The following is a 12389-nucleotide window of genomic DNA, read 5'->3' on the forward strand; positions in this document are numbered from 1 at the left end:
GGATTTGAACTTGAATCTCTTAATTTTCACATATTTCACATTAGTTTGATCACCAATTAAACTTCACTAATACAAATTAAAAATATTTAATTAAAATATATATATATATTTTTTATTTTATTTTATACAAATTATTATTTTTTTATTTTACAAATTATTTTAAACAAGAGTTAATAACAAATTTATATATTAAAATTCTAAAATTGTATATTAACTCGATTACGCTAAATATCCTAAGTTTATTTTTACTTAATAAACCAAAAACTTCATAGCAAGTAAATCTAAAATTAGATTACTTCCCTCAAACTTAATTTACTAATATTCAAAATTTTAGTAAATCAACGCAATTTCTGTACAAATAACTAAATCCAAAATTAAGAATGCGGCAAAAAACAACCTTAATTTAGTGATACTCTTAATGCTGACTCATAATTATAATAAATCAATTCAGTTTCTGTACAATCACTATGTGGAGCGTTGAATGGGCCTGCTTTGCGAGAGGGCGTTAATGTCAATTTTGAGGAGCAGGTAAGGAGTCATGATCCGATCACATAAAGGGGATCATTAAGATCTTCACAGATGTAACATGGCATAGGCATATCCACGTGGTAGGGAGGCGCAAGGAGCGGACAATCTTGGCTGAATAGTGCGATTGGGTGGAAAGAGACTCGGCTGTGGCGGATCTCATTCCAGCTGATAGCGGTTATCAAGTTCATGGACTCATGACTGTTGCACTATGTCACAAACCGATGTTACTTACAGGTACGCCCTCAAATCTCGATTTCAGTTTTATGGTGGAAGTCTTAGATTAGTCATAACCCTATACAGAGTAATCCAGACATTTTTCAGTGATTGGGGTTTCGATTTATCGGTGGATATCTGCTGCTTGCTGCGGATTTCTGCTCAGAATTTGCAATTTCAATACTTACAAAAGAAGAAAAATCACGGATCAATGTCTGCAAATCTCAATTCTTTTGTCAGTTTGTATCATGTTTTTTCTGCGATTGAAAAAAACCCTACCCTCTGTGCCTTTTGACCTTTTGCCCCAATTGGGTTTTTAATAAAACTGGGTGCTATAGCCATAAAAAATGGTGTTAATTTAGAACCCTCGTTATAACCCTTCGTTATCATATTTTCGCCTAACGATTGAAAGTGCACTAACATGCCTGCAAGTTACAAAAGATGTTTTTTTTTCGAAAAATCTAATTCCTACTCGGCAAAACTGGGCGCTTAAATGTAATTTCATGCTTATTTGGCAATGTATTTATTGTGGCGAGAGAGGTAGGCACTGATTAATTAGCAATTTTGGATATCATTGTCCAGTTGTTACAATTCTCTTTATAGGAGCATTCTTCATATTGCTCACAATTTTTTGATGATTTTGATCAGCTGTTACAATGTTGCTCATAAAAGCACTTTTCAAATTGCCCTTTTGCAAAAGTTGCAATTATATCCTATGTTATACTCTACTTACATCACAATTCTAGTCTCTTATATAGGCGTGGCTTCAAGTGTGATGAAGCCTAGATAAACCAGGCTGGATTCTGGAACATATAAGGGAATGGAAGAACACCAAAACAGCTGAAAACATGCGAGAAGGTGGAAGAATACCCAACCGATAAGTCTCTAAGGCTATAAGCCTATTGATCTCCTGCAAGTGCTAGATCAATAATCTGTTATTATCTAACCTGTATTAAAGTTAATCCTAATATTCTCCAACCTACAGGCAATTATCTATGAAAGTTTCCTCTAACGAAAAATGTATTTATAAATTATATATCACGGTTTTGCTTTCCGCGCCTTTCCTTCATTATTTCATTGCCGACGGTTCTTTCAGAATGTTAGCCAAGTTTTATGATGAGGAAAGTATGCTGTTTTCCAATCCAGGTAAATACAATGAAGTGGAGATGATTTATGACATTTAAGGAGGATTTCCGTGGTTAAGAAGATGTGGGTGAGGGTATCTATCTCATCAATATTGTTTAGAACTTGCATCTAACTTCGATGACTTGAGACAGTTCCATTAAACCTTACATAAATGAAATGGTCATTGAAAACAAACCATGTTTGTAAAGATTTGAAGCTTGATTGGAGAATGGTACCACCATAGCAAAGTTATTTACTTACGCTTGAACGTAGCCTCCTTTTCGAACTTTAGGTATGTGTTTGTGTGATGTTTATATATTCTTTGTTATTTTGGGTTTCTGGTCAAAAGAAAGGTATCGAGTTTTCTTAATCTTAACCAGAGTTTTTTTCTGTGAGACACTCTGGTCACCATCATATTTTTAAGAATTTTTACGCATTTTTTTTCCATGTTAAATATTTGGGGAAATTCTAAGTGTTTGTGTGATGTTTATATATTCTTTGTTATTTTTGGTTTCTGGTCAAAAGAAAGGTATCGAGTTTTCTTAATCTTAACCAGAGTTTTTTTCTGTGAGACACTCTGGTCACCATCATATTTTTAAGAATTTTTACTCATTTTTTTTCCATGTTAAATATTTGGGGAAAATCTTAGAATTTTCAGGGTACAAGGCCAGTCAACAGCAAGGCATGAAGCCATTACAATAATACTAAGAGCTTAACATGATACTTACAAGAATTGAACTTGGTTAGAGAGAATAATAATCATTCCTCCCAACCCTTTGGCTAAACCTAATTAACACTTAACCAGAATTGTCAGACATATGCATCTGTTTGTCATTCATATGTTCGTAGGTACTCAAGGGAATCCGTGAAGTTGATCTATAGTAGCAGATTACAATAGTTATTTCTGACTAGATACTAAAGCAAACTGCTTCAGGCACTCATCTAACTCTGGCCTGGCCATGATGCTAAATAATAGTTCTTTAGGAAACTTAATTTCTAGTCATTAAGAATCAAATAACAGTAAAAATGGTCAGATTTCTATAAGTCACTTTAGGCGTCGTTGAGGCTTTGGCGTTATCCCCATTATGTACTTCTCTGATAACTAAACAAGTTGGCCAATGGCTACACATCTGTCTGAGAGATTGAATGAATCTACCCAATTGTGTAAAGGTATTTACTATTTTACGAACCACAAAAATAAGGTGTATTGGGCCCTGGATTGCTTATGTTCGTTATGTTAGGCCAGTTTTTATGTTCTCACATGTAAGATATGGTAAGATATGGTTGAAGAAAGGAAAGTAACAACTTCTTTGTAATTTGGTTTATCAAATGAATGGAAAGCATTTTTTTTGGTGAGACTAATATTACAGTAAAAGGTTTCATATCTATAAGCTATAATTTTTTCCTTTAACAGGAAGCATTGAATATGCTTCTTAATTACAATTTAATCGTAAGTGATATTGTTTTCCTTTAACAGCAAGCAATGAGCATTGAATATGCTTATTAATTACAATTTAAGCGTAAGTGTTGATATCTGCCACCTATCGAACGGTGTAACACTACTTTACACTGATGCATGTGATCACCAGACCTTAATGGTGTTGACGGATTCACCGCTACTCTTTATTGGACTACATCCAGCATTTTTGGGTAATCAAACCCTGATAAAGATTATACTAACACCTGGCTTCCTTTTACAGGAAGAAAAAAAGCAACGTTATCAATATAGCTTTTTGTTAATTTCCAGATCCTAAGTCATAAAGGTGAATTTTGGGTGCTATTTTTGTAATATCTCTTCCTTGAAGCACATGGTAGTTCTAAAGATTAAAAACGACTAAGTTCAAAGTTGTGATTGCTCTTCGGAAACACAAAGACAGTTTTTAAAACTAAATATTTAAAATGACTGGTACTTTCCTTCTGTCATGTTTTCACTGAAGGTTTCAGAAATGTATTTTGTTTGTGACACTGCATGTTTTCACTGAAGGCTTAAAAAATGAAGGTTTCAGAAATGTATTTTGTTTGTGACACTGCTTTTATGTCACTGCAGTTTGAGACAATATATTTGTCTTGGCTTTAAAGAGTCTGGTGAAGCATCCTTGTGTATTATGATGTTTGACATTCGTTTCTGTTAATTTGTTTGATGAGATCGGCTCTTTTTACCTACTTGTCTATGCAGCTGTGGGTCTTGCGGATATCCTTTGAATTTGAGCTCATCAAACCGCATAACATCAAATATTGGTTCAGCGTACCGCAAGGCCATTAAGAAAGGCATCATTTCTTTCTTGTCCATTGATGTGAGCAGGTTCACTCAGGTTGACGAGGTTAAATGTGCTCCCTATTCCTGGCGTCTTTGGCGTATGAGAACGAAACTTCTTTGTCGTAAATGTGGAGCTTTTATTGGCTATGGCTATGATGATTCTGCAGCTCCTTGTAGATTTGACAGTTCAGATTCAAGCTCAGGTAGTGGAACTCCTACTCGGAAGAAATACAATATGAAGATTCGTGCACTACAACCTTCAGATGAAACTCATGCATCTGAGTTGGCATGACAGGTCCGGGAGTTTAGGCTTTTACATATCAAGCAAAGAATCTTATCCAATTCTCCTGGATGATATGTATTTTCATCATCATGTTCAGACTATGTAATTTCTACTTTGGGTTTGCTTGCAATTTTAGGGTGGTTTTTTGTTTTTTTTTTGAGTATTTGGAAGGACAAATATTTGAAATGATTTATTTGAAGCAAATATCAGCCTGAGCAGATGTGTATCTTTGCAGGAAGTATTATCTGGGCTAAGGCTGAAAGTATATGCCTACCATCTTTGTCAAATGTTTGACAATGTTCAATGTTTGCTCTCAGTGAAGATCAGTTATTCAGATTACATTTGAGGAATGAATGGATTTTATATGGCTGAATTGTTTTTTAATAAGCAAGCTTGCCTATATGCAATGATTATGAGTACAGTTTTCCTTGCCTTTTAGTTTTGAGGTGATTTGTGGAGGTTAACATTTCTGCTTTGAAGGAATGGCTGGCAATGGAGATGATTCTAGTTGTGGTTTCATTGGGGAAACATGTATAAACGACCTTCCAGATGAGTGCCTTACTATTGTTGTGAAATTTCTGGAGAATTGGGTTGATCGGGATGCATTTGGGCTCACATGCCACCGATGGCTCAAAATTCAGAGTGGGATCCGTCGTTCTGTAAAGATTCAGTCCCGTGATAGTTTAAACACTTCTCACAATTTCTCTAAATATCTTGGCAGGCTTTTCGATCGCTTCACTGCACTTCATTCTGTTTCATTGTCTGGCTGCACCGAAATTCCTGATTCGGCCCTTACTGTGTTTCAGTCAGCAGGTTCAAAGTTGCGGCACCTTTCACTCGACTGTTGCTTCAGCATCACAGATGAAGGGTTAGCTTACATTAGTAATGGTTGCACTGCATTGTTGTCTTTGAGTCTTTATCGTTGTAATATCAGCGATAATGGTCTTGGATATGTGGCAAGAGGTTGCCCAAAATTAGAAATAATAAATCTTTCATATTGTGTGTATGTGACAGATTCAGGCATTGCAGTTATCTCTGAAAGGTGCCCTGAGCTTAGGTCTGTTATTATTTCATTTTGTAGAAACATACAAGGAGAAGGCTTTGAGAAGAATTTGTCTCTTCAATGTTTAGAAGCAGAGTCATGCCGCTTGACAGATGCTGGGCTGTCCAAGACTGTTAAAGGTGGTTCTCTTCAATTTTTGAACTTGTCCCACTTACATAATAGCATAGCAATTGGCTTAAGAGGATTTGGGTGTATTGGCATGGCATGCACTAATTTGCAGTTCCTGTACATGAGGATGTGCCGAACCCTTGAGAACTTGGCTGTAATAGAGATTTCCAAGGGTTGCCCATTGTTGAAAGAATGGAATCTGGCAGTCTGCCAAGAGGTGAGCGTTGCAGGGTGGCAAGGTGTTGCCCAAAATTGCAGAAACCTAGAGATCCTTCATGTTAATCGCTGCAGAAATTTCTGTAATGCAAGTATGCATTCAATAAAAAATGGATGTCCCAAACTCTCCTCTCTCTACTTACATGGATGTCCTAACCTGACATCAACAACAGTGGAGCTTTTCAAACAATCCCGGTCTGCTGTTCGAATTATTCCCCAGGAATGCATGTGTGCAGCTCCTTTTGCTGATAAATTTTTAAAGAAATAAGATTTTGCTGCTCAAGATACAGACGGGACAAATCTGATACAATATTAACCGTTTTATTGATGCATTTGTTCAATGAAATTCTATAGGTTTTTCCCAAAACTTGGGAAGCCCTCCTTATGAAAACAGACGGGACAAATTTGATGCCATATTTTCTGTTTTATTAAAGCAATTGTTCAATGAAATTCTATAGATTTTGCCCGAAACTTGGGAAACCCTCGTTATGAAAACAGGCCGTGGTCTTTTATCATTCTTCCTGCATAGAGGTTCTTTGCAGTACACTTCAAATTAAGTACCTATGTCCAGATAATTGTCCTGTAATGGTTTCTTATTATCGTATACTATTGAATCATTTCTCACTATTTTTGTAAATGTATAAGAATAGCACAACTTTCAAGAAGAAACGTTATATATCTGTATTGTTTTAGGTCAGTTCATCGGATAGAACCATGAAAAAGTGATGGTGGTTAGAATTTTGTGTAATTGCTCTTTAGCCTGACGCAGCATAGTTTTTTATATTTAAGTGTGATTTAGTTTTAATAGTGTTTGAACACTATGATTGGAAGGAAATAATTCAGAGATGGTTACACTTGTGAAAATGTTTTGGAGGCAGACTTTCTGTAGACTCCAGTTAGCCCGTAACAAAGTACTATGCCAAACAAGGTCAAAAGCCTGTGTTTTAAAGGCAGACTGTCTGTAGAATCCAGCTGGACCATATTAAATTACCATGTTGAACAATTGTCAAAACATAAAATGTAACAGTATAGAATGACTGTGAAACGTGTTTTATGCTCATGAAATACAGGTTGTCATTACACTGCATTTATAAATTGCATTCCGAATTTTACAGATTATCGTCTCCCACATTCTTTTCCCTTTGGAAAAATTGCATTTTAAAGGTTTACAGAACATTCTTGTCTAATCTAATTAACCCAATAGAACACATCAAGGGATTTTATCCTTTGAATGAAAAATCATTGATGTTAAATGTAGTTTACTGCCTTAAAAAGCATTTCACAGTCCAGGCATTTGTAGGATGTCACAAAATACAAATAATAATTAGAAAACAATAAAAAACATAAATCCATTTTCTGTTTAAGAAATGTAGCTTAAGAAGAAACGTTTTGCACAGGTTCAGTGTGAATATGCAGGAAGTGGTTACAGACATTTCTTTGGTGACCGCATTGGAAAGGTTTTTGTGAATTTTATCTTGTAATTTCACTTGGAAAATAAAAAATACAAGTGAAAGTTTGGTATTTAGAAGTTAACTAGTTTTAGGAATCTAAATGAAATGTTTTAAAAGTCTACAATATTGGTGACTTAGATTACGATTTAATCTTGGTCCACCTCTCATGATTAAGATAGGTGGCAGTTAAGATTAAGGATATTAGTTATCCTCTTTCAACGCATAGGAAAAATCTCACACATACAAAAGAACAAGAGTGCTAAAGGAAACGAGGATGCACGAGGAAGAGAAGAAGAGCACATTTTCTAAAGGGATCAACAAATATAGCTGGCAGTACAGTGCATATCATAGGTATAGCTGTCTTTTCTTATGTATAGTCCATACGTCTTCAGATCTTGCTGTACACCTTCATATCTGGTTATAACATATTGCTATTGTGCTTCGGTGATTATGAAGGAGAAAGAGTGATTTGCTGTCCATGAAAGACAAAAGTAGAGCAGATTGTACTATTGCAGCTGCCTACACTTTTCATAGGTCACACGTTGTTGTTTCAGATGATTTTATTGACCATATAGCTGCTGGTTTAAAGGACACTATAGAGGATACCTTGTAAGCTTTGATTAAAGGAATGAAATGTTGATCTGAAGGAGAAATTATGTGTTTTATTTCTATCATTGTACGCTTTTCAGTTATTTTTGTGACTGATCCTGTTAAATAAATTTTGTTTGAATTTTTTTTTTTTTTTTTTTGCTGCGCACGCGTTCTGATCTGCGTCCGGCTAGGTCAGCGTTCGCTGCCGAGACTGCCCGCCGCCATGGCTGCACCAGGGGGTGCGGAGCCCTCTCCCATCCCTCCTCCATCATCAGCAGAAGCCTTCCGAAGCCTGCTATCGCAGAGGGGGAAAAAACGACCTCATCCCGAAGTACCGAAGTTTATCAAAAAGCTCGATGAAATCCCAGAAATCGCTTTGCCGGAAGATCAGCCGATCAAAATCGCCCTTGCCTTGGCTGACAGAGGTTTAGTGGGGCAATTTATGGGTCGTTGGCCAACAACAAAATCGACTGATGAATGGGTTCAACGAAACTGGAGGCCGCTGCTGGCCAACAATGTGATCTGCTACGCGGTCGGAAGAGGTTTTTTCATCTTCGAATTCACTACCAAGGAAGATCGAGATCTGGTGTTCAGAAACGGCCCATATTTCATGGGAAATCAAGGACTCTTTCTGAATAAATGGACCCCCGACTTCGATCCTTCAGTCGATGTCCCAAAGGAGGTCCCTGTTTGGGTTCGGCTACCCAACTTGCCAATACACTGCTGGAGCTATCAATCCCTGCAAAAGATAGGAAATGGACTGGGCAGATTCATCGACAAAGCTGATAACAAGGGCCAATACACCTGCGCCAGAATCTGCGTGGAAGTAGACTTGGAAGCTGGGCTGCCGGAAGCCATCAAACTTACAGTTGGAGATTGGCACCATTTCCAGAAGCTGGACTACGAGCAACTGCCTTTTAAGTGCAGAATCTGCCATGAGCACGGTCACTTTCAACGAAACTGCCCCAAAGCACCATCAGGGGACAAAGTCGAAGAAGAAGGATGGAAGGAAATAAAAAAGGGGAAGGTAGTCTCAAAGCCAAACGAGCAGAAGAAAACAGGACCAAAGGGGAATCCCCAGACCAATGATAAGACCAAACCAGTCTCAAATGAAGGCCCCTCCTCAGGGGAAAAGGGGGATGCCTCAGAGAACCATGAAGAAATTGCAGATCAGTTGAAGAAAGGGAAAGAAACCGAAGAAGAAACAAATGTCCCCCTAACAGAGGTAGATCAAGGGGGAAACGTAGGCAACGACGAGCACATTAGTCTTGCAACTGACTCAGGGGAAGAATCAGAAGAAAGAGACTCTGAATCAGACAGCTCACAAGTTTCTCCAATCAAATCGACCAGGGGCCGAAAATCCAAGAAGAAACAGAGAGAGGAGAAAACTTATATGGAGGTTCTACAAGGCTCCCAGAAAACTCTCAAAGGAATGATGAACACCAGATCTGGGCGCAAGCACAACAAGGCTTCAAAAGGAGCCACTCCCTCCCAACCCAGTAAATAATGAAATACGTCTCCTAGAATTGCAGAGGATTAGGTAGCAGGCTGAAGGAAGATGCCCTGAAAGACATTGTGAGGTTGCATGTACCTGAAATCCTTCTCATCCAGGTGACAAAGCTGGAGGACACTCTCCTCCTCCATTCCAGCAAAACATTCTGGCGCAAAGGCCCTGGTAGAGCTGTCAGTGCTAGAGGCGCCTCTGGTGGGATTGCCTCATTCTGGGATAGCTCAAAATATGACTTGATTCAAGAAGAAAGTTGCCAACACTGGATTTTCACTCAGCTCCTTCACAAAGACTCTGGTCAACAAGTAAGTATATTTAACCTTTATGCTCCGGTCTCTCCAACGGAGAAAAAAATTTGTTGGGACTCGCTCCAGTCTTTTCTTATATTGCACAATCCAGAAAACATCATTATTGCAGGGGATTTGAACGTTACTCTGGCAGCTGAAGAGAAAAAAGGTGGATCTCCTGTAAGAGATCCAGCTAGAGAATGGGTAGAAGATATAATGGTTGGCTGGGATCTGGAGGACATCAAACCTTCAGCTGGGAAATACACTTGGTCTAACAAAAGATTAGGTCCCAGCCATATAGCTGCTCGCCTGGACAGATTCCTCGTCCAAGCCTCCTTTCTTACTAGTGGTCTAATGGCCTCATCCAAAATCCTACCTAACTGCACCTCCGATCATAAACCCATTAGTCTCGAGCTCTCCATGGATGGTTTTCTTGGCCCCATTCCCTTTAGATTTAGCCCTTTGTGGATTCAGCAAGAGGGTTTCAATGAGGTGGTTTCTGAAGTCTGGAATCGGAAAATCCTGGGATCCCCTTTCTTTGTGTGGGAAGAAAAGTTGCGGGCTCTTAAGAGAAGGCTCAAGGAGTGGGCTAAAGCCCTGAAAACGCCAGCTGCCAAGAGAAAAGAGTCTTTAGAAAACCTTGCTGCCCTCCAATCATCAATGGAGGTTTCTGCTATTACCCAAAGTCTGCTCCAAAAAGAAGTTGAGTTGCAAAAAGCCCTCCATAAAGCTAGCAGGGAAGAAGAGGAGTATTGGAGACAAAAATCCATAAATTTATGGTTACAGGCCGGCGACAAAAACACTAGTTTTTTCCACAAGCATGTCGAAGCTCGCAAGCAATTCAAAAATGTTTCTGAAATCCGCTCCCAAGATGCAATGGTTAAAGATTTTGAAGGCATCAAGAGAGCAGCCTTCTCTTTTTTCAAAGATCTTTATTCAGCGCCTGATGACCCACCTATAGATCCTCAAGCCTATCCGTATAATCTAATCCCCTCCTGTGTGCAAGACTCTGTCAATAATATGCTGACTGCTCCGATCAGCATGGATGAGCTCAAGAAAGCTTTGGATTGCATGGAACCGGATAAGGCGCCAGGGCCTGATGGGTTCACTGCTAGGTTCCTTCAGACTTGCTGGTCAACTATCAATAAAGACCTCCTGAGAATGGTTAGGAAGTCCCAATATTGCGCAAAGCTAGGAGGCAGTACCAATTCAGCCTTCCTTGCATTGCTACCGAAAGAGAAAGGAGCTTCAGATTTCAGTAGATTTCGTCCCATTTCGCTGTGTAATACTAGCTATAAGCTGATTACCAAAATAATATCCATTCGTCTCAAGAATATTCTGCCGGACATCATACCGGAGAATCAAGGAGGCTTCATCAAAGGGAGAAAGATTCTGGATAATATTGTGCTGGTTCAAGAGGCAGTTCATTCAAGTGGCCAGAGAAAAGAGAAAGGAATGGTAATAAAACTCGATTTGGCAAACGCCTTTGACAGGGTGAGGCATGACTTCCTGTTTGCTGTTATGACGAAAATGGGCTTCTCACTAACCTTCATAAATTGGGTGAAAGCCTGCGTTGCCTCTCCTTGGATTGCACCGTTGGTAAATGGCCGTTCTACTGAATTTTTTAAAGCATCCAGGGGATTAAGACAAGGTTGTCCGCTGTCCCCTCTTCTCTATGCTATTCAAGCCTCAGTGCTCAGTTTCCAGCTGGACTTTTGTCAGCAAGTCCAAACTCTGCCAGGTCTCAGAATGGTGCACAATGTCAAAGACATAAATCATGCCCAATTTGCCGACGATACTCTGCTCCTAGGTGGAGCGAGCATTAATTCGGCCAGATCTTTTAAAAAGGAACTGGACATTTATAAGGAGGCCTCCGGCAGCAAGATAAACTATTCAAAAAGCACAATCTATGGCTGGAACTGCTCGGTCAAAGATCTGGCTGACATAGCTAGGCTCCTTGAGATGAAAGTCTGTCAAACCTGGGAGTCATTCAAATACCTTGGGATCCCAATCTTCAAATCCACTCCTAAAGTTATCCACTGGATGCCCCTATTAGACAAGCTTAAGCTAAGAATTCAAGCCTGGGGAACCTCCTGGCTGAACACTGCTGGGAAAATAATCCTTATAAAATCTGTCCTAATAAGCATGCCACTTTTTCAGCATTCCATTCTCCTTGCCCCCAAAACCTTTCTCAGTAAAATGGATGGTATGTTGAGAAGATTTCTTTGGGAAGGAGGGAAAAATAATGAAAGAAGACTTCATTTAGTCAATTGGGATACCATTAAGAGGCTAATTCTGGAAGGAGGTCTGCAAATGAGAGATTTGGCGGCACAAAATCTTGCTCTAGGATCTAAAATCCTGTGGAATATTGTGGCAGGGAAAATAAACTGGAGCAAGAAAGTTCTATGGAAGAAATATTTTCGAGGCCAGCGTTTGAGATGTTTGGACCATCCGCCAAAAGCCACCAAAGGTTCACCAATTTTCAAGCTGTGTACCGCTGCTCTGGAGCATTTCAGTCCCAATCTCTACTGGATCCCAGGTAATGGGAAAAAAATCAGAATCTGGGAAGATCAGATTCTAGGAGACCAGCCTTTGCAACATATAGAAGGCCTCGCAAATATTAAATCATGGCTACAATCCAACAATATGGAAACTCTTTGGGACATTTCCACCTGGACGGAGGACGCTGGTAGACGGTGGGACAGCTGGAATCTGGGAGAGGTTCCACATCGTCTGCAAGCTGAAGCTTCATTACTATTA

The 12389-nt window shown here is 39.1% G+C and overlaps 2 protein-coding genes across 4 annotated transcripts; both read left to right on the forward strand.

Annotated features, from left to right (window-relative positions):
* Positions 1 to 454: 454 nt before the first annotated feature.
* On the forward strand, positions 455 to 4779 carry LOC149224546 (uncharacterized protein At4g08330, chloroplastic-like). 3 transcript variants are annotated; one of them, XM_089386148.1, is made up of 3 exons: positions 455 to 762; positions 4043 to 4418; positions 4642 to 4779. In XM_089386148.1, exons 1-2 carry the CDS (start codon positions 737 to 739, stop codon positions 4413 to 4415), a joined length of 399 nt encoding a protein of 132 aa, XP_089242274.1. In that variant the 5' UTR covers positions 455 to 736; the 3' UTR covers positions 4416 to 4418; positions 4642 to 4779. The 3 variants fall into 3 exon arrangements, 2 of the variants coding, with proteins under 2 accessions (XP_089242274.1, XP_089242273.1); XR_016249524.1 differs by having other exon boundaries at positions 456 to 762; positions 4043 to 4508; XM_089386147.1 differs by having other exon boundaries at positions 456 to 762; positions 4043 to 4779.
* A 105-nt stretch (positions 4780 to 4884) lies between these two features.
* LOC149224547 (RNI-like superfamily protein) lies at positions 4885 to 6273 on the forward strand. The gene is made up of 2 exons (XM_089386146.1): positions 4885 to 5219; positions 5421 to 6273. Exons 1-2 carry the CDS (start codon positions 4889 to 4891, stop codon positions 6059 to 6061), a joined length of 972 nt encoding a protein of 323 aa, XP_089242272.1. The 5' UTR covers positions 4885 to 4888; the 3' UTR covers positions 6062 to 6273.
* Positions 6274 to 12389: the final 6116 nt, after the last annotated feature.

The sequence above is a fragment of the Pinus tabuliformis genome, chromosome Q (assembly GCF_031772625.1).
Source record: "Pinus tabuliformis cultivar Carrire ecotype Pingquan chromosome Q, CPIR1, whole genome shotgun sequence".
Taxonomy (NCBI): Eukaryota; Viridiplantae; Streptophyta; class Pinopsida; order Pinales; family Pinaceae; genus Pinus; species Pinus tabuliformis.